Below are 21,728 nucleotides of genomic sequence, written 5' to 3'. Positions count from 1 at the left end.
TAGAAGAGATTGCTCTAAGCTCAAGTTTCAAATAAATTGTGCTGATTCGAGATTCCCTCAACCTCAACGACTTGACCCTAGTTACTTGCCTTAATGCTAGGGGTTCAACCAGCAAATAGGAATTAGCCGTGGTCTTGTACATTTCCCTCAAATGGTATTTTCACTATAAAACCTTCAAGAAATATCAAATTCGCTCTCATATACCAAATTAAACCGGTTCCTATACCCCATTCAACCAAAGGATGAAGCAACTCATGTCCTACCATTTCTCCTTTCTTTTTTTTTGTGTGAATTTTTTTTCTTCGATGGACAAGACAAATAAACAATGAACACCACACATTAAGCCAAAAGCAAATGTTATTACAATAAAATCTTCCATACAATCCAACAGCACATCTCCATATCAACAAAGAGATGAGACACTTAACACAACTCATAAACAAAAAACAAATTAATTTAAAAGTACATAAAGCATGCAATGCCTAAAAAAAGCAGTTGTTCCTCAATGTTCCCTGAACTTAAAAACAGTCCTCTCACTTTTCAAGTACCCTTAATCTGTTGCTGTGCCTGATGTCCCAACTGCTCAGCTTTCTCCTTTATATCATGGGCTGCATGCGCAAGCCTATCTCTCGCGTAATCAATCTTATCCGCTCCGATTGGGTGCTTCCCAGTCGTATACCTGTCAGAACATATAAAGATTTTGAGTTCAAACTTCTAAATTATTAGTATTAAACGCATTACATTTTCTGATATGGATAAATGTGATAGAGGTAAAATAGAAAATTCAAGTTAATTTGATACTACATTCAAAAATGTGTCATTTTTTTGGGACGCAAGACCAACTATGGGTCGGGATAAACCTAGCAATTTCTTAAACCATGTACTTGTATTAAAAAATTCATTAAATATGTACGAATATTTAATTGCAAGCACAGAAACTATAAGATGAGCTATGGGTTGTGGAAAAATTCAGAATCCATAAACTTCAAATCATAATTCTGCCTCTGCATGTTTATGATATATACTACATTCGCGAGTGTGTGTACCTGTACATCCAGTAGAAAACAAACGTAGCAGTAGCACCAAATCCACCAGCAGCTAATAACCCACCAAGGATCATGAAAATGGTAATGGTAGCTGGTACAAGAACTGGGCTGAAAATGACAAGCAAAGGAGTGGCTACAACTAAGCCAATGACAGTGGCTGCTAATGTTAAGCCAGAAAGCACCATCAGCGAACCGCCCACAGTCACAGCAGTGGTGGTTTTTGCCACTTGACGTGATAGCTGCTGGTGCTGTTCATGGCGTGGTTGAATCTGAGCCATTTTTTTAAAACTTTTGGAGATGTTTTTCAATTGAGAAGAGATAGAGATGAAGAGTGAAAAAGGAGAGAGGAGTGGGGAGTGTAAATATAGAGATAGGTTAGTGCATGGTGGTAACGTGTGAGTGTCTGAGGTTGCATGCATTTACTGTTTGACACGTATCATTTGTCTCTGCTCTGATTTACTAGCTGGCTTAGGCCTTGGAATCATTTGTGGGCGATAATATCAACAATTCTCTACATTTAGCATTTTGATGATCTAAATCATAAAGATAATTAATAAGAAGTAACTAAAGTCTTTTTAATTATTAATATATATATATATATATATATATATATATATATATATATATATATATATATATATATATATATATAATTTATATTAATAAGAAAAATATTTGAAAAAAGAATGCAATCTGGATGTAAGAAAATAGAATGAGTTTCCCCTTGCTAGTAAATTAGTTAGCAGGAGGGGCGAAAATTTTAATTTGTGTCTCATACAACTGACACTAGTTGTATGAAGTAATTTTTTTGTCTTTCAATTTTGTGGATTCGGATTTACGTGAATTCAAAAGTGTAAAATTGAGATTCACAAATTTATAAGATAAAAAGGAGGCTCATACAACTAGTATAAGTTGTACGAGACACAAAATAAAACTTCTCGCGTGAGGGGTATGACGATAAGGAAATTAATTTTGATAGAAATTGAATGGACCAGTCCCCAACGAAAGATTACGAGAATTCGAATTCGAGCTTCATGTTTCGCTCTTGAAAATTCAAACGGCATGGCGTTTATTATTATTTTGTTCCTCTGAGTCATACATGTTTTTTGTCAAAAATAGAAGAAAGGACAGGTGAGTCATGAGATGATATTCAAATTCAAAAACGAAACCGTCCCGGATTTCAATAGTCCGTTACCAGTTTCAGAAAAAGAGGAAATTTGAATTAAATTGCTACCAAACATAAGAAATCAACTTTTTTGTTTTCCAGAGAATCTCGTAGCAATTGGTTCTAATGTTTACTCGTAAAACAATATAACTAAATTTATTACGTAATTTATAGACAAACAAATTGATTTGAATCAAAAATAATAAAAAAGTAAGATTAAAATTGAGATTCAACTATTGAAATTGAAGAAGATAACGGGCCTGACTTCAAACGGCAGTATTTCCGAAAGCAAAAGCGAGAATAACAAGAAACGACAAATAAAGTTGTTAAATTGAGAGCACGAGTAATAAAATAGAGCTTTTGTATGCAGAAAGTTCCATCCTTTACAATGGCTATTGAGCTCGCTATTTATAGTATTATCTAGGAAACAAGATCCTCTTAAATAATAACAAAAGAGTCATTGATGATCATGTAACGGCGGGCCATGAATGCAAATATTTTCTGTGATGGTCGCTCATTTAATTTAGTGAATATTCCCTCATTAAATGCTATTTGATAGCAAATCCTTGATCTTCTTCTGTCGGCTATGCTCTCTTCGGGATCGATTGCATTCGTTGTATTCTTCATTGATTATTTCCTTACTTGCCCTTTGCCTTTCTTCGGTTCCATGTATCAAGTTACTATTTAACCATTTGTTATAAACTCTTAAGAACTGTAGCTCAAAGTAACAATATAAAACAAGAATATAAGTAGAATAAGAGAAGAAGAGATAACTTTCTTATTTCATCAAGTGTTCAAGTGTATACCATCTCACATTTTATGCCTTTATTTATACTATTACATATGAAGGTTACAAAATGATTGTCTTAAACATGACATTAATAATGGAGATCATGAGGAAGATCATGGAGAGAGGTTATGGAGGTGTGGGAGTTACAATCATAATAGTGATGAGTAGTGGGAGGTTATTTACAATCATGGGTGAAAGTAGTGGGAGTAGTGGACATCCACATTTACTAAAGATTTTATAATACTCCCCCTTGGATGTCCAAAAATAGGTAATATGTCTCGTTAAAACCTTACAAAGAAAAAATCATGTGGGAAAAAAATCTTAGTGAAGGAATACGAGTACACATATCAGTAATACGCTTTATTTTCTGCCTCATTAAAAACCTTACCAGGCAGTGGGACAAAACCTACGCTAAGGGAAAAAGAGTACAACGCGTATCTTACTCCCCCTCACGAAAACATCACTTTATTTCTCGAAGACACCACATTCCAATCTTTTGTCTAAACTTCTCAAATGTTGAAGTTGGTAATGCTTTAGTAAACAGATCAGCCAAATTTTCACATGAACGAATATATTCTTAAACATTAATTTTACCATTTTGTTGAAGATCATGCGTGAAAAAGAACTTTTGTGAAATTTGCTTTGTTCTGTCTCCTTTGATGTATCCTCCTTTCAGTTGAGCAATACAAGAAGCATTGTCTTCATATAGTGTAGTTGGATTATCCTTTTTCATAAGAAAATCACACATTTCCTGAATATGCTGAGTCATTGATCTCAACCAAATACATTCCCGACTAGCTTCATGAATGACTATTATCTCAGCATGATCTGAAGATGTGGCAGCTATTGTTTGTTTCATTGAACACCATGATATAGATGTACCTCCATATGTAAACAAATAGCCTGTTTAAGATCGGGCTTTATGTGGATCAGACAAATAACATGCATCGGCATATCCAATCATTTATGACTTGAATTCATTAGAATAAATAATCTCATATCTATAGTTCCTCGAAGATATCTAAATATATGCTTAACACCATTCTAATGTCTTCTTGTTGGGGAGGAGCTGAATCTTGCTAATAAGCTTATTGCAAAAGCAATATCTGGTCGGATATTGTTGGCAAGATACATCAGTGCCCCAATTGCACTAAGATATGGAGTTTCATCAGCAATGAGCTCTTCATCATTTTCTTGAGGCCGAAATGGATCTTTATTTATGTCAAGTAATCTCACAACTATTGAGGTACTCAATAGATGTGCATTATCCATGTAAAATCGCTTTAAAACATTTTTAGTGTATGTTGATTGATGGATAAAAATTTCATTTGGTACATGCTCAATTTGTAGGCCAAGACAAAATTTTGCCTTACCAAGATCTTTCATTTCAAATACTTTCTTCAAACACTCTACAGCCTTTGGAAGCTCTTTAGAAGTGCCAATGATATTCAAGTCATCAACATACATAGCTATGATGACAAATTCAGATCCAGGCCTCTTGATAAAGATACAAGGGCAAATATGATCATTTTTGTACCCTTCCTTTAGCAAATACTCGCTAAGGCGATTGTACCACATCCGACCTGATTGCTTCAATCCGTATAAGGATTTCTGAAGCTTTATTGAACAAGTTTCTCTTGAACCTTTATGTGGTTCAGAAACTTTAAATCCTTCAGGGATTTTCATAAAAAATTTATTGTCTAGTGAGCCATATAAGTAGGCCGTGACAACACCGATCAACTGCATATCAAGCTTTTCATGGACTGCCAGATTTATTAGATACCTGAAGGTAATTTCATATATCAAGGGAGAATATATCTCCATATAATCAATGTCAGGCCTTTGCAAAAATCCTTGTGCCACAAGTCGTGCTTTATATTTACGACTTTATCTTTCTCATTCGTTTTGCACAAAAACCCATTTGTACCCTACTGGCTTGACACTTTCAGGCGTTCGGACTAATGTTCTGAAAACTTTACGTTTTTTGAGTGAAGCCAATTTCGCTTGAATTGCATTTTTCCATTTTGCCAAACATTTCTCTATCTACATTCATCGACAGATTTTGGCTCAAGATCCTCATCTTGTTGCATTACTTCAACTGCAACGTTATATGCAAAATTATTGTCAACAACAACATTATTCTAGTTCCACCTTTATTCTGTAGAGACATAACTTATTGAGATCTCTTCATTTTTATCATTTACAGGTACTAGAACCTCCAGGTCTTATCAATTATTATGTCTGTATGCTCATCTTGTGCAATTGTCTCCATGTTATGATCAACTTGATCATTTGCTCCTTTCCATTTTCGGGGATTCTTATCCTTGGAACAGATTGGTCTACCACGTTTAAGGTGTGGCCTAGACTCATTTGCATTATCATATTGTCCAGCTAGGACATCAACTCGAATTGGAGCATTTACAGCTGGAATATGCGATTTAGTAACCCATGTAAGGTTAGTAAATGCATCTGGCAATTGATTTGCAGTATTTTGTATATAAATGATTTTTTGAACTTCTTGTTTACATTGATTTGTACGAGGATCCAAATGAGATAGAGATAATACGTTTCAATCTATCTCTTTTTCAGATGTTTATTTTCTCCCCCTAATGTTGGAAAACTGATTCATCAAAATGACAATCAACAAATCTGGCTGTAAACAAATCTCCTATCATAGGCTCTAGATATTTAATAATAGAAGGAGATTCATAACCAACATATACTGACAACCTTCTTTGGGGACCCATCTTTGTGCGTTGTGGTGGAGCAATTAGAACATATACCGCACATCCAAAAATTTTTAGATGGGAAATATTTGGCTCCTGACCAAAAGCCCACTGTAATGGGGAGACTTCATGATAATTAGTTGGCCTTATGCACATAAGTGCTGCTGCATGCAAAATAGCATGTCCCCACACTGAAAGGGGAAGTTTTGTCCTCATTAGCAATGGTCTATCTATTAATTGGAGGTGTTTAATCAATGATTCTGTTAGAACATTTTGGGTATGAACATGAGCAACCGGATGCTCAACTTTTATTCGAGTGGCTATACAATAATCAGTAAAGGCATGAGATGTAATTCACCATCATTATCAAGACGAATTGTCTTAGTTGCATAATCTAAAAATTGTGCTCTTAACCTTATTATTTGGGCCAACAATCTCGCAAATGTCATATTACGAGTTGACAATAAGCACACATGTGACCATCTTGTAGATGCGTCTATCAAGAACATAAAATACTTGAATGGTTCATGAAGGGTGTATAGGCCTACATATATCATCATGTATATGTTCCAGAAATTCAGGGGATTCAATCCTAACTTTAGTTGTTGATGGTTTAATAATCAATTTTCCTTGAGAACAAGCAGCACAAGAGAATTCCTTAAATTGAAGAATCTTCTTATTCTTCAATGTGTGCCCATTTGAATTCTCTATTATTCTGCACATCATATTAGAACCGGGATGGCCCAACCAATCATACCAAATGATAAAATCATTAGAAGTAGTAAACCTTTTGTTCACTATGGCATGTGATTCCACCACACCAATATTTGTGTGGTATAACCCAGAAGAAAATGCGGGTAATCTTTCGTGCACATATTTTTTTCCGCTTTTATTATAGTAATATAAAGGTATTCAACCTTTCCTTCGTTTGAGGTCTCAACATGGTAACCATTTCGGTGAATAGCTTTGAAACTCAATAAATTTCTTTGAGAATTACTACAATATAATGCATTATCTATAGTTAATATCGTTCCTCCAAGTAGTAATAAAACCTCTCTTCCAGAGCCCTCAATTAACTTTGTACTACCAAATATTGTATTAACATTAGGCCTTTTTAATAATCAAATAAGAGAAAAAAATGCTTTTCTCTTAATATTATGTGAGTTGTCGCACTATCCAAAAGGCATAAATCTTCATTATTCATCTTGGATCCAATTAAAGACTGGGGAATTTTATTTTCTTCATAAAAAAAATAAAAGTACACCATGAGAAATACGGAAAAACTAACAACACCAACAACAACATAACACAACTTAAGTACTACTTGAAAATAAAAACTTTAGAACGAGATAAAAAAAAATATTGAAAATAAAAATAATAGCATAATTGCATTCCCCAGTAAAATGATCAAACTTTAGTTTTGATCTCCAAAGAAGTCTTCAACTTCCAAATGAGTAAGATCATCGAGGCCTTGAAAATTATCATCACTCAAAGCAAGATTTTCCTCGGCATTGTCATCATTTTTGTTTGAAGGCCCTGCTTCAAAATCATTTTTAAAGGTTAAGTGAGACTCCACTGGGGCATTAGCACAAGATGCTCCAAATTATTTGCCTTTCTTTTGATGGAGTTTTGATAAAGCATGACAAAATGCTCAGGTGCACGACATTCAATTTTTCAATGACCTTTCATGCCACAGCGGTGGCAGTTACTACTTTTACCACTTGAAGGATTGTTTTGAGAACCCATATTGTTCTCTCGTTTGCCATGACCACCACGATGACGACTCTTATATCGTCTCTTACCATTTCCATGCCCACGTTCATTCATATGGCCATGATTATTATTCTATCTTTTTCCAGACTTATCATGTCTAGCTGTCATATTCGCTTCAGAAAGCGGAGCTGACCCTGTGGGATGGACTTCATGATTTTTCAGCAAAAGGGTATTATGTTGCTCAATCACCAGAAGACATGAGATCAATCCAGAATACTTTTTAAAACCCCTTTCACGGTATTAATGCTGTAATACCGTATTTGAGGCATGAAAAGTCGTAAGAGTCTTTTCCAACAAATCATCATCATTCATAACATCCCCACATAATTTTACTTGGGAAGTTATTCGAAATACAACAGAATTATACTCACTTACGATCTTAAAATCTTGAAACAGTAAGTGCATCCACTCATATCAAGCCCTGGCAATACCGAGCCTTAAGGTGATCATACCTTTCCTTTAGGATAGTCCACAATTCAAGTGGATTTTTTACTGCCAAATATTCAATCTTTCAACCTTCATCCAAATGATGACAAAGGAAAATCATGGCCTTCGCTTTGTCCTGACTTGATGCCTCATTACCTTGAGTAATGGTGTCACCTAGGACTTTAGCGGCTAAGTGAATCTCAGTATCGAGAACCCATGATAGATAATTCTTTCCAGAAATGTCAAGTGCCACAAACTCAAGCTTTGACAAATTCGACATAGTAAAAACTATCAAAGAAGATAAATGATTAGAAATTATTAGGATAATAGCGTAAAGAATCTTAAAAAAATTGACATAATATTAAATTTGTGATCTCTATACACTAAAGTGATAATTCCATAGAAAAGTATACTATTTTTTTCTTCAAATTATTGGTATATCTTTGATGTTAACTAGAACAAAAATGTCTTCTAACTTTAACACAATTTCAAATGTCGAACAACATAAAACAAGTATTCTTCTCTCAAATAATTCTATTAACATGAAAATTAGCAACTTTCACATGACAATCATGCAAATAACTTAAAATAAAGAAACATAGAATTCTTTATTTTATATATATCTAGAGAAGTGATAAATTATAAAACTGCATATTGAAGACACTAATCATGAAATCAAAATATACAACAAAGAAAGCAAAATGAACAAATATACCTGAACAACGAAAAGAGCTCAACTTCGTGCTAATAACGTCTTAAGAAATGTAGCTCAAAATAACAATATAAAATAAGAAGATAAGAAGAATAAGAGAAGAAGAGATAACTTTCTTGTTTCATCAAGTTTTCAAGTATATATCGTCTCACATTTCATGCCTCTATTTATACTATTACATACGAAGGTTACAAAATGATTGTCTTAAATATGACATTAACAATGGAGATCATGAAGAAGATCATGGGGAGAGGTTATGGAGGTGTAGGAGTTACAATAATAATAGTGATTAGTAGTGGGAGGTTATTTGTATCATGGATAAAAATAGTGAGAATAGTGGACATCCACATTTACTAAAGATTTTATAACATAAACCGATTTTATCCCATACATCTAAAAAATTTGATTCGATAAATAAATTGTTTAGCGAATAATTATAATTTAAACACATGTTTGTTCATATGAGGTTTTGACACAACAAGATATGTACACAAAGAGAGTTTGGCGCTTCTATTCATTTGAAAGTCATTTTGAGCGTAGTCATCTAAAAGTTTTGGGGTAATTTAGGCGGCATATTGTGATGACCCAAAAAGTCATCTTCAGTTTTAGAACTCAATGTGTTTGAGAGTTGTGACTCAAGGCATGGCAATGTGAGTTGTTGCCCATGAATTAAGTTTGAACCAACGGGGTCTTAACCTCTAAGCAAACAGGCTGGAGGGTGTGCCATCATCTCTCATTGCTGGGTATGCCCATCAGCCTGCTTTTCTTTTGCTCTTGAAAATTCCCCCATTCCCCTACACACTTATGTGTATTGATTTTAAGTTATTCTCCTTTTCCCTTTCCCCTTTCAGAATGCTACTTTCGCACTTGCACTCCCTCTTAGTTCCTAAGTTCTGCCCCCCTCTTATGAGCCTTGCCTTGGGATTTTGAGTTCCCTTTGAACTTGGACACCTGAGGGCTGGCCCTTTCACACTGCACTATGGCTTAATCTGGTGATATATTTGGGTATAAGCACTGCCCGGAGTTCTTATAAAACTCTTAGGGAACTCTGACACATCCAAATGGGAGAAAGGCTTTGAAATAAGATCTCTTGGAGTTGGTTTACTTCATACTTCAGACAGGAAGTCTGAATCAGGTTCTCCTTGTTGTACTATTTCTGATTGTATTTCTTTTCTTTACTTTACTCTTTTTGGGCTGTAATAACTTTGTAATAAGACTCTCGGGGATGGCTAGTGAAAAGGGAGGGGTAACTATGTATGCAAAAAGGGGTAGATAACCTGCCTATAGGAGTTTATGAATTCCTGCATTCTCATATAAACACCATGTCTATAGGAATCTTGCATTCTCATATAGATACCATGTCTCTAAGAATTTCTGCATTCTCATGTATAGATACCGAGCCTATAGGTTATTTTTGAATTTCTGCATATCATATAGATATCCTGCCTATAGGAATTTCTGAATTTTGCATATGCATTCCTCATTAGGCAAACATGTTTATAGGTCTTAAATAATCAACTGCAATTAGATATCATGTTCATAGGCTTTAAACAAAATTCAGCATCTAGATGCCATGCCTACAAGATTTCTGCATTTTCTACCATGTTTACAAAGTGTCCAAAGTCGACAACACATAGAAAGTATGCCTATAGGAGCTTTAATCGAATCTGAACCGCTTCACTCGCTTATAAGTCTAAAACCAGTAACAGTGACGCATGCTCTTTTGCTAAAACTCGCCTTTCTTTAATAACGGATGGTTTTTTTTCTTAAATCAGTATGTATTCATATTTACTTCATTGTTTCTGGAATCAGTAGATATCATGCCTATAGGGTCTTCGTCTAACACTTAGGCAAGCCATATGGTGAAAGTTCATAAATTCAATCAGATTTTATATGCTACAACCAGCAGGCAAGCCTGATTCGGGCTTCTTATCTGAACTAAGTAATAAATCAGTCTGCCTCAACCTTTTATGTTTTAATCAGACCCTAAATACTACATGCAAGTCATGCTACATTATGTGCTTTCTTTGGTTTAAAGGAGGTCTGTTTGAGCCCTTTTATTTTATTATATGCTTCCCCAAACTTGCTATATGTGTTTTGTTTGTCGCCTTAGTATTTTACCTTTTGAAACAACAAATAAGCCCAATACCTCCTCTCTTTAGGATTAGTAGTCCCAAGTGCCTCCGGGGCTGATAGGATTGGGGCGGGTAATAGCATGCAATAAGTAAACGAGACCATTCTGCTCTCTAATACCTTAACGGGGTAGGAAATGGTATATATGGATATGATGACCACGCGATAACATCACGTGTAGCCCATCATTGAGGAATAATTACCGGATATTGTGTGGGGTGATCCATATTATTAATAAACCTAGGATCCCTCCTTCCCTTTGTTTTCTTTGTTTCTTTTAAATCTTTTTAAATCATTTCTTTTAAGAAAATCAACTCTGTTTAGTTCCTTTTTCTTACTTTTGTTTATTTGTAACCATTACGTGAAAATCTCATCTTATCTGAAGCCTTCATTTGCTTATGTGTTATTTGAACTTAAGTCACAATAATAGTTTGGCTGAGAACCACACTAGTGGATCTTGAGGGGTGCCTAATACTTTCCCCTTGGGATAAATTCAAGCCCTTACCCAATCTTTGGTTACTCAAAACAAACCCTTCCTAGTGTCCTAATGCACTTTAATCATTAGGTGGTAACTCTTCAATTCAAAATCCAATTCCCGAAAGGGAACGAGTTGTCTCCCAAATGTCATAAACCCGATTTCACGAGAAAAAGAGGGTGCGACAGCGCATAGGTACTCGTCACCTCACCTATGCGCCACACACATGGATTTTCACATAGCAATTACGTTGGAGATCCCTAATCCCTCGAGTCCAAGTTATACCAAGCACTTACCTCAATCCAACGGCCAACTCAAAGCTCAATTACCGTTTTTCCTCTAGTTTTCACCTCTGAACCACTCGTATCTAGTCATAATTAACTTAACAACATCATTATCGCTAAAGAAATCAATTCCAATACGAAATTATAAGTTTTCCAACATTTCCCCCAAAAAGATTACCCATTAACCCCTGAGCCCGGATATACAATTGGTTTTGGAATCCGACCTCAATTTAAGGTCTAAATCCCCAAATTTTAAAATCCTTAATTTCTACCCAAAAATCCCCAATTCCACCATGAATACCCTAGATTCTAGGATGAAATATTGTAAAAAGAGGTAAAAGATTAAAACAAACTAGTTAAGAATCACTTACTTATGATTTGGGGAAGAAAAAGTCTTTGGAAAATCGCCTCTTGTGTTCTAGGTTTTGAAAAATGGGAGAATGAATGAAAAATCCCATCTAAGTCAAGACTTATCAGCTATATATGTCGCAACTGCGACCTGAGCTTCGCATTTGCGAAGCTCGCAAATGCGAGAAATTCATCAAAATTGTGAACCCCTCGCATTTCTGCAGCCTTCGCAAATGCGAAGTTCCAGTCGCAAATGTGAACTTGGACTTCCGCAAATACGGACCTTTTCTTCGCAAATGCGAGCTACCCAGTCCCCCCCCCCATGCTCGCAAATGCGAACATTCTTCACAAATGCAAGGCTCGCATTTGCAGCCAGACCTTGCATTTGCGAGATCTGCAAACCTGAAGCATACCAGCAAATTTTCTTAAGTCCAAATCACTTTGTAGCCTATCCGAAACTCACCCGAGCCCTCGAGGAACAAAACATGAACACCAGTCGTAAAATATCATGCGAACTTACTTGTGCGATCAAATCGCCAAAATAACACCTAGAACTACGAATTTGGCACCAAATTATATGAAATTTTCAAGAATGTTTTAAAACTTCTAACTTTTCAACCGGACGTCCGAATCACGTCAAACCAACTCCGTTTCTCATCAAATTTCACAAATAAGTCATAAATATCATAATGAACCTGTACCAGGCTCCAAAAATTAAAATATGAGTCTGATACCAACAAGATCAAGCATTTCCAAAATTCTTTAAACCATTATAATTTCAGTCTTACAATTTTCATCAAAAATTTATTTCTCGGGTTAGGGACCTCGTAATTTGATTTCGGACATAAGCCCAGGTCCCATATTTTACTATGAATCCACCGGGATTGATAAAATACGGGTCCAAATCCGTTTACTCAAAACGTTGACCGAGGTCAACTAAAATTAACTTTTTTAGGTCATAAATTATTATTTCATCAATTTTCCACATAAAAGCTTTCCAGAAATGCTCCTGGATTGCACGCAAATCAAGTGGAGATAAAATGAGGTTTTTAAGGCCTTGGATCGTAAATGAACACATTGTGATGATACTGAAGCTTAAATTAGGACATACCAGTTTCAAAGAAACAAATAGAGAAAATGTAGTAGTCTTGTAAAAGCCACGGTGTAGACAAGAAGGGAGAATACTATTATGTGTAAGTAAGAGTTCAGAAGGATTGTGAAAGTGTCTTATTGTTTGTGAAGAGGGTCGTGCCTTTTATAGTGTAAAATCAGGTAGAAATAAAGTAAGAAAATAGTTGAGGAACTGATTGTCAATCAATTACATAAGACTCCCTTTAATTAAGGGATTCAGATTCAAAATGGGTAAAAACCATTTAAGTAAAGAAATTAAATAAACACTTTGTGCAAAGCATGCAATTAGGGGCAAGTACATAAAAGGCTATTTAAGGACAAGGTTTTGAAATACACGGTTTGTGCAAATAAGGTAAGCAAATCAATTAACAAGCAGTAAATCAAAAGGATCTGAGATTTTGCATGAATGAGCCGAGTCAAGAAAGGTGAGAAAGGTTTTAACTCAAGGGAAATCAGCAATCAATGGAAAGGAATCAATCAGACCATATTCAGAGGGAGATATGAACTAATTGCAAATGTGAAACCATTTTAGAGGGAAACTCATCATATATAAGGAGCATACAAGCATGTTAAGCACGAAAAAGACTCTGGTGTCATTGTAAAATCAGTAGAAGATCCAGTGAAGAAGAGTTTAGCAAGAGCTGGAATCATATGAAGAACAAATGTTTTGAAACTCATTTCAGAGATTCAAAATAGGTTCAGAGGTCTCAGAAAGAACTGAAACCTTTACCATATTCCTCTCAGCAACTGAAACTCGTGAGAAACATGATAGAAAAGTAACATGTAGAGCATAGTAGAAGAATTCAAAGAAAATAGAGTAGGAGAAGCTAACACGAAATGTAATGGAAAAGACTGATAAGATCAGTAGCAGAAACATGCTGAGAAGTTTTTAGAAGAAAAACAGAACTTAGTAGAAGGAAAATAGTAAAACACTTAAAAACACAATAGAAAAATATAGTAGGAGAAACATATCAGAACATGGTGGAAGAAAGTACCAGAACACAACAGAAAAGCATACGAGAACATAGTATAGGAAAACACAGTAGGAGATGCATACAAGAACAAGATATAGAAAACATAGTAGAAGAAGCATACAAGAACATGGTATAAGAAAAATATAAGGACATAGTAGAGGCAAATACACACAAAGGAAAAAGTAAGAAAGTTAGAGAAATATTTTCAGAAAACCCTAGATCGGAGAAGAAATGGTTTTAAAAGTAATTTTTGAAAGAAAAGCCAGAGAAATCGTTTGAAAACTCAGGGAAAGCATAGAAACACAACAGATCTAAAGGAATCAGAGAAAACCTCAAATGGTTAGGGTTTCAAAAGAACCTTAGAAATGAGAAAGACTTTGAAAAGTCACCGATCTGAGTCGGAGAGGTCAAAATCAGGCTCAAACAACCATGGTACGCTGGAGCAAAGCCGGAGATGACCATGAAACTTCAAATCGACAGAGGTTTGGATAAGAGCCTTCATGGTCAGGCCTTGAATCTTCAGAAATCAGGCGCGTGGGAGCCATAGGAGGCCGGTGTAGGGTTTCCATGGACTTGGAAGCCATGGATTCCGGTGGCTTTAGGGCAGAAGCGGTGGAAGGCGGCTAAGGTTTGAGAAGCTTCGAGAGAGTTTGAGGAAATAGGGGGGGGTTTAGAGGCGGCTGGTAGGTAAGAAATGATTAGGGTTGGGGGTGTTGGTGAATTAAAAAAGGTAAGGTTGAAATGTGGTCGTTGATCATTTCGATCAACGACCTGGATTAAAAGGGGGGTCGGGCGGGTCATTCAAACGGGATATAGGTTGGGTAATTTTAGGAATTGGGCTGGGGTTCAATTGGGTTTAATTGGGATAGAATTTGGGCTACAATTGAAATAAAATCTGGCTAGATTTTAAATAGCCATTTTTCCCATTTATTTTATAAAAATAGTAAATTAAATTTTGGAAATAAATTGAAAGTAATAATATTATTTATAACATATAATTGTCAATTAAAAAATGCTGGACTTAATTTTTATAAATATAAATGCAATCAAATCATAAATGAGGCTAATATTACAATTACATGCAGTTGAGCTTAAAAAATACTAAATAAATTTGTAAAAATATACAAAAATTATATGAGCTGTAGTTTAGCATAAATATGAGAATTGAACAAGTGAATTACCAAAAATGATAATTTTGGACACTTATTGGATTTTTTCTTGATAAAATAAGGCAATAAAATTGATTTTAAAAGCCTTTAAAATTAAGGAAAAATAATAAAAATATTTGTAAATACTTATATATGCATACATATGCTATTTTGAAAGTATTTTGCATATATAAATATACAGAAAAAAATTAGCTATCAACAGCTGCCCCTCTTTACCTAGGAAGGATGAAAGAGTTGTCGGGTAAAGATATGATGGCCGATTTTGACTGAACGAAATGGTTTGAATAGGTTGACCGTGCTTTAGTTCCTGAGCTGCCTACATATCCCTGGTCTTACAGGAATCAGGCCATATGTAGTTCAGGATCCATCGGCGGAATATGCCGATGGAGGTTTTTCAAGACGGACGCGATATTTGGGTTGGGATGGATGATTAAAGTCTAACAGGGCTGCAGGAGTTGGAGCGGGATTGCTCCTGTCGAGACGGCCATTGCTTTCCAGTTTACCTGCAAATAAGCAATACAAGTGTATATTGTGCAAAAATTTAAACGTGATGCAAGTTCCCGTCGGACCATGAATGTTGTCTTTAGACGATTAGGATGACGTCCTCAGACCATGATGTCCTGGGCCATGAAGCATATGATAAGGGATTCGCAGGCCATGAAATGATTCTCTCGGGCTATGAGAATGATGCCTCTGAACTATGATGCCTTTGAATAATGATATGCAAAAGATAAAAGGGGTCCTCAGGCCATGGCATGGCGTTCTCGGGCTATGAAAATGGTGCCTCCGAACAATGACGCCTTTGGATAAATTAGCAATCTTTCAGACCATGAGATGCAGAAGGTGGCAATCTTTCAGTCGATGCAAGATGTAAATGAAGTGGCATCTTTCAGCCGATGCAAGATGTAAATAAAGTGGCGATATTTCAGCCATGCAAGATGTAAATAAAGTGGCGATCTTTTAGCCGATGCCATATGTAAATAAAGTGATGATATTTTAGCCATGCAAGATGTAGATGAAGTGGCGATCTTTCAGCCGATGCAAAATGTAAATGAAGTGGCGATCTTTCAGCCGATGCAAGATGTAAATTAAGTGGCGATATTTCAGCTATGCAAGATGTAGATGAAGTGGCGATATTTCAACCATGCAAGATGTAGATGAAGTGGCGATCTTTCAACCAATGCAAGATATAAATGAAGTGGTGATCTTTCAGCCGATGCAAGATGTAAATGAAGTGGCGATCTTTCAGCCATGCAGAATATAAATAAAGTGGCAATCTTTCAGCCATGCAGATAGAGACAAAGCTTAGTCTCGGAAGGCAAAATGGTAGCCTTATGCAATGCAGGGAATGCAGATGAAGACAGATCTTATTCTCGGAAGGCAGAATGGTAGCCTTATGCAATGTAGAGAATGCAGATGGAGATAGAGCTTAGTCTTGGAAGGTAGAATAGTAGCCTTATGCAATGCAGGAAATGCAGATGGAGACAGAGCTTAACCTTGGAAGGCAGAATGGTAGCCTTATGCAATGCAGGAAATGCAGATGGAGGTAGAGCTTAACCTCGGAAGGTAGAATGGTAGCCTTATGCAATGCAAGAAATGCAGATAGAGGTAGAGCTTAACCTCGGAAGCAGAATGGTAACCTTATGCAAGAAATAAAATGGCAAGTGGTAATAGAGCTTTCTTAGCTGATATCAGGTTGCGATATTGTGACTGCTGGGGACACTGTGACACACGGAATGTCATTGGTGTGTATGGATAGCAAATGTGGGTAAGTGCAACGGTTTTGAGAGTCGTATTTCTAAGCGATGTGAGTCTCGTGAGTGTATAGTATATTTGATGATTTTGCAACTCAAGTGCCTGCATCCAAAGAAAAATCGTGAGTTTTGTAAAGGGGGGAGGTTAGTTCGTATCCCCGTTGGCTCTGCTTGGATTTGGTAATACTGTACGTAGCGTTGCTAAACAAAGCGATTTCAGAAATAAACATGCATGATTTTAGTAAAGAAAATGTAACATAAATACATAATTAAGAATAATTTCCTTAGATGTACTGACGACTGCGACGTGGTTCAAGACATTGCAACTTTTCTTGCTCCGGAATTTTGAGGGTCCTCCTCAAAATTCTGCCTCAGTTTATTGGTCTGCTGCTTCTGAAGGCTGCTTGCGGTGAATGGCTGAAATCACTTCGGAATTTTGAGGGTCCTCCTCAACATTCTACCCCAGTTTCCAATTGCGGGGGGAAATGGAAATTTTATTGAATTTTGACCGAACCCATAGGGCTGCCTATGTATCCCCTCTTAAATAGGAATCGGGTCAGGCATAGTTCAAGTTACATCATATAAGGAAAGCATAAAGGTTACACATAGTATCATTTGACTTCGTCTGAATTGATCAGCTTTGGCCAAACTTCTCCATCCATTTCTGCAAGTATGAGGGCTCCTCCTGTCAGAACCCGCTGAACCATGTACGGACCCTGCCGGCTGGGAGAGAATTTTTCTTTGGCTTCATCTTGATGCAGAAAATTTTTCTTTAACGCCAGTTGCCCCGGTGTGAATTGTCTTGGCTTGACTCTTTTGTTGAAGGCTCTGGACATTCTGTTCTGATAGAGCTGGCTGTGACAAACTGCATTCATTCTCTTTCTGTCTATAAGAGCTAGCTGCTCATAATGACTTTTCACCCATTCTGCGTCGTCGAGCTCTGCTTCCTGTATGATCCTTAAGGAAAGAATTTCCACCTCGGCGGGAATGACTGCCTCTGTACCATAAACCAGCATATAGGGGGTTGCCCCAGTTGATGTGCGTACTGTGGTGTGTTACCCCAATAAAGCAAATGATACCTTCTCGTGTCACTGCTTATGTTTCTCTATCATTTTCCTTAGTATCTTCTTGATATTCTTGTTGGCGGCCTCTATGGCTCCGTTCATCTGAGGTCTGTAGGCTGTAGAATTCTTGTGTTTGATCTTGAAGATTTCACACATGGATTTCATCAATTCACTGTTGAGGTTGGAGCCATTATCAGTAATGATTGACTCTAGAATTTCGAGCTGACACATGATATGGTCGCGGAATCCGCCACGACTTTCTTAGTCACTGCCCTGTAAGGTGCTGCTTCAACCCATTTGGTGAAATAATCAATTGCTACTAGGATAAACCTGTGCCCGTTTGATGCGGCGGGTTCGATTGTTCCAATAATATCCATTCCCCATGTGGCGAACGGCCACGACGAGCTTGTCGCATTAAGCTCATTTGGAGGTATTTTTATCCTGTTTGCATGTATCTGATAGCGGTGACACTTTCTGACGTAATGGATGCAGTCCGTCTCCATAGTCATCCAGAAGTAACCAGTCTGGAGTATCTTCTTTGCTAAAACAAAGCCATTCATATGTGGCCGTAGGTCCCAGTGTGGATTTCTTCTAGCAGTTTAGATGCTTCTTTTGCATCGTCACATCTTAGCAATCCTAAATCAGGAGTCCTCCTATACAGGATTCTTCCGTTGTGAAAGAAATTGTTGGACAACCTCCGAAGTGTGCGTTTTTGGGTAGGATTTGCAAGTTCTGGGTATTCTCCATTCGTCGAATATTCCTTGATATCATGAAACCAATGCTTTCCGTTTTCTTCTTCCTCAATATGAGCACAATAAACTAGCTGATCATGGATCTTTACCGGAATGGGATCAGTGAAGTTCTTATCTGGATGCTGTATCATGGATGATAGGGTAGCCAATGCATCGGCAAACTCATTCTGGACTCTAGGAACATGCTGGAACTCTGTCTTTGTGAACCTCTTTCTCAGCTCCTGTACGTGATGCAGATAAGGGAGTATTTTGGAATTCTTACTTGCCCATTCTTCTCGGACCTGATGTATAAGCAAGTCCGAATCTCCAATTACTAGAAAATCTTGAATGTTCATGTCAATGGCCATCTTGAGCCCTAATATACAGGCTTCATACTCAGCCATATTGTTGGTACAGGGGAACGTGAGTTTGGCAGACACTAGATAATGCTAACCGGTTTCTGATACTAGGACCGCTACTATGCCAACTCCTTTGAAATTTTATGCTCCATCGAAAAACATTCTCCAACCGTCAAAGGACTTTACAATATCTTCTTCTATGAATGATACCTCTTTATCAGGAAAATATGTTTTCACGGGTTCGTATTCTCCGTCCACGGGATTTTCAGCAAGGTGATCTGCTAGTGCCTGTCCTTTGATTGCTTTTTGAGTCACGTAGACAATGTCAAATTCGCTCAACAGGATTTTTCACTTGGCCAGCTTGCTAGTGGGCATGGGCTTCTGAAAGATGTACTTCAAAGGATCCATCCTTGATATGAGATATATGGTATAGGCACAGAAATAGTGCCTCAGCTTCTGCGCCTCCCAAGTCAAAGCACAACAGGTGTGCTCTAACAGAGAATACGAGCCTCGTATGGGGTGAACTTCTTACTGAGCTATATAGGATTCCTCTGTTGTGAAATAAATTGTTAGACAACCTTCGAAGTGTGCGCTTCTGAGTAGTGTTCGCAAGTTCTGGGTATTCTTCTTTTGCCAAATATTCCTTGATATCATGAAACCAAGGCTTTCCATTTACTTCTTCTTCGACATGAGCACAGTCTATTTGGTAGCGGCATCCTTCTTCAACATCTTAAAGATTGGCTCACAAATAACTGTAGATTGTGCTATGAACCGGCTGATATAGTTAAGTCTCCCCAAGAAACTTATTACGTCCTTCTTGTTCTTTGGCGGTGGCAATTCTTGAATAGTTTTGACATTTATTGAATCCAGTTCTATTCCTCGGCGACTTACAATAAACCCAAGTAATTTTTTGGCAGGAACCCCAAATGCGCATTTCGCGGGATTCAGTTTTAAGTTGTACCTTCTTAGTCTATTGAAGAACTTCCTCAAATCTTTCATGTGATTAGTGACTTTCTTAGACTTGATGATAACATCGTTTACATATACTTCGATCTCCTTGTGTAGAATATCGTGGAAAATGGTGGTCATGGCCCTCATGTAGGTGGCCCCTGCATTTTTTAACCCAAACGACATCATTTTGTAGCAGTACATTTCCCACGGTGTAATGAACGCCGTTTTCACACCATCTTCTTCATCCATCCAGATCTGATGATAACGAGCGAAACAATCTACAAATGATTGCAACTCGTGCTTGGCGCAATTGTCAATCAGGATGTGTATGTTTGGCAAGGGAAAGTCATCTTTTGGACTGGCCCGGTTGAGATCTCGGTAGTCGACACAGACTCTGACCTTCCCATCCTTCTTTGGTACCAGCACAATGTTGGCTAACCATGTCGGATATTCTACTACCCTGAGAACCTTAGCTTTGACCTGCTTAGTGACTTCTTCATTGATTTTCAGACTCTTATCAGGCTTGAACTTTCTGAGCTTCTGCTTTACCGATGGACATGTCGGATCAGTTGACAGTTTGTGGGCCACAATAGATGTGCTCAGACCAGTCATGTCATCATATGACTAGGTGAATATGTCCTCGTATTCTCTTAGAAATTCTATGTACTCTTCCTTTTCTGACGGTGATAAGTGAATGCTGATCCGAGTTTCTTTGACATTTTCTGCATCTCCCAGGTTAACAATCTCGGTCTCGTCCAGGTTGGACTTAGGATTGTTCTCAAAATTCTCAACCTCTTTAACAATATCTTCCGGTATATCGTCTTCCTTTGAATCTATGTCCATTTATTGCGTTGTCTCGTTGCATGTCACAGTCATTGGTTCATCAAAATAAATAATAGTAATGTTGTATAAATAAGTAATGAGAGAAAATAATAAGAGTAAGATTTATAAGAAAACCGAAATGCTTTGATAAATTTCATAATTGTTTTGAACATTGGAGATGTTATTGCGAAATTTAAAATGCGAAAGGGAAAGTCGACTAGTGAAAATAAAAGATAATGTATGATGCTTTGTTCAGCCTTGCTACCCCGAAGCTTCCGGGCTCTGGTGGTTCTGATGGTCCAGTTATTGAGGCATGCTCCTCTACTCACTACCTGTATGGAAGAGCCTTCCTCCCTCTCCTCCTCAAAAATGACACAATAATCCATGTCATCGTCTTCTAGGAACAAGTTCCTCACTACTGCCAGTGCTTCCTCTTCTTCCGACCCATAGATAATATCGGCTGGCTGGAAAGTCTGCTCCAATTGTGGTATTGGTTGCTCTAGCAGGTAGTATGGACCGCGCCATGGTGGCGACCAGTTGTTGAGTTCCTCCCAAGTATACTCATATCCCAGACCGAAAGTGGTGCCATGTTTCTTCAGTTTGATAGGCTTGGCGATTCCTTGAAGGTTCTTGCCAAGTCCCTTGCCAGGTTCATATTCGCTCCAATTCAATATGCTTTCAATTTTGTTGTCCCACCATTTGTCTTTGTCAATGGCGTTGACTCGCTCGATGTGGTGATAGGTTTTCCCGCCTATCTTTCTTCTTCCTCCGATCGCTGGGATTTTTTGGCGACTGTATATGGGATTGCTACCATCGCCATGAATGATCACCTCTTGGTGATTCCATTCAAACTTCACTACCTGATGTAGTGTTGATGCTACAGCCCCAGCAGGAT

At 37.3% G+C, this 21,728-nt stretch overlaps 1 protein-coding gene across 1 annotated transcript; it reads right to left on the bottom strand.

Annotated features, from left to right (window-relative positions):
- Positions 1-339: 339 nt before the first annotated feature.
- On the bottom strand, positions 340-1,393 carry LOC107816148 (oleosin 1-like). Its single transcript, XM_016641840.2, has 2 exons — positions 1,047-1,393; positions 340-679 (listed from the first exon to the last, which is right to left on the bottom strand). The coding sequence occupies exons 1-2, from the start codon at positions 1,322-1,324 to the stop codon at positions 541-543; spliced, it is 417 nt and encodes a 138-aa protein (XP_016497326.1). The 5' UTR covers positions 1,325-1,393; the 3' UTR covers positions 340-540.
- Positions 1,394-21,728: the final 20,335 nt, after the last annotated feature.

Source organism: Nicotiana tabacum, chromosome 1 (assembly GCF_000715075.1).
Source record: "Nicotiana tabacum cultivar K326 chromosome 1, ASM71507v2, whole genome shotgun sequence".
NCBI classification, from domain to species: Eukaryota; Viridiplantae; Streptophyta; class Magnoliopsida; order Solanales; family Solanaceae; genus Nicotiana; species Nicotiana tabacum.
The sequence above is the reverse complement of the archived record's forward strand: the minus strand, read 5'-3'. Positions and strand labels throughout refer to the sequence as shown.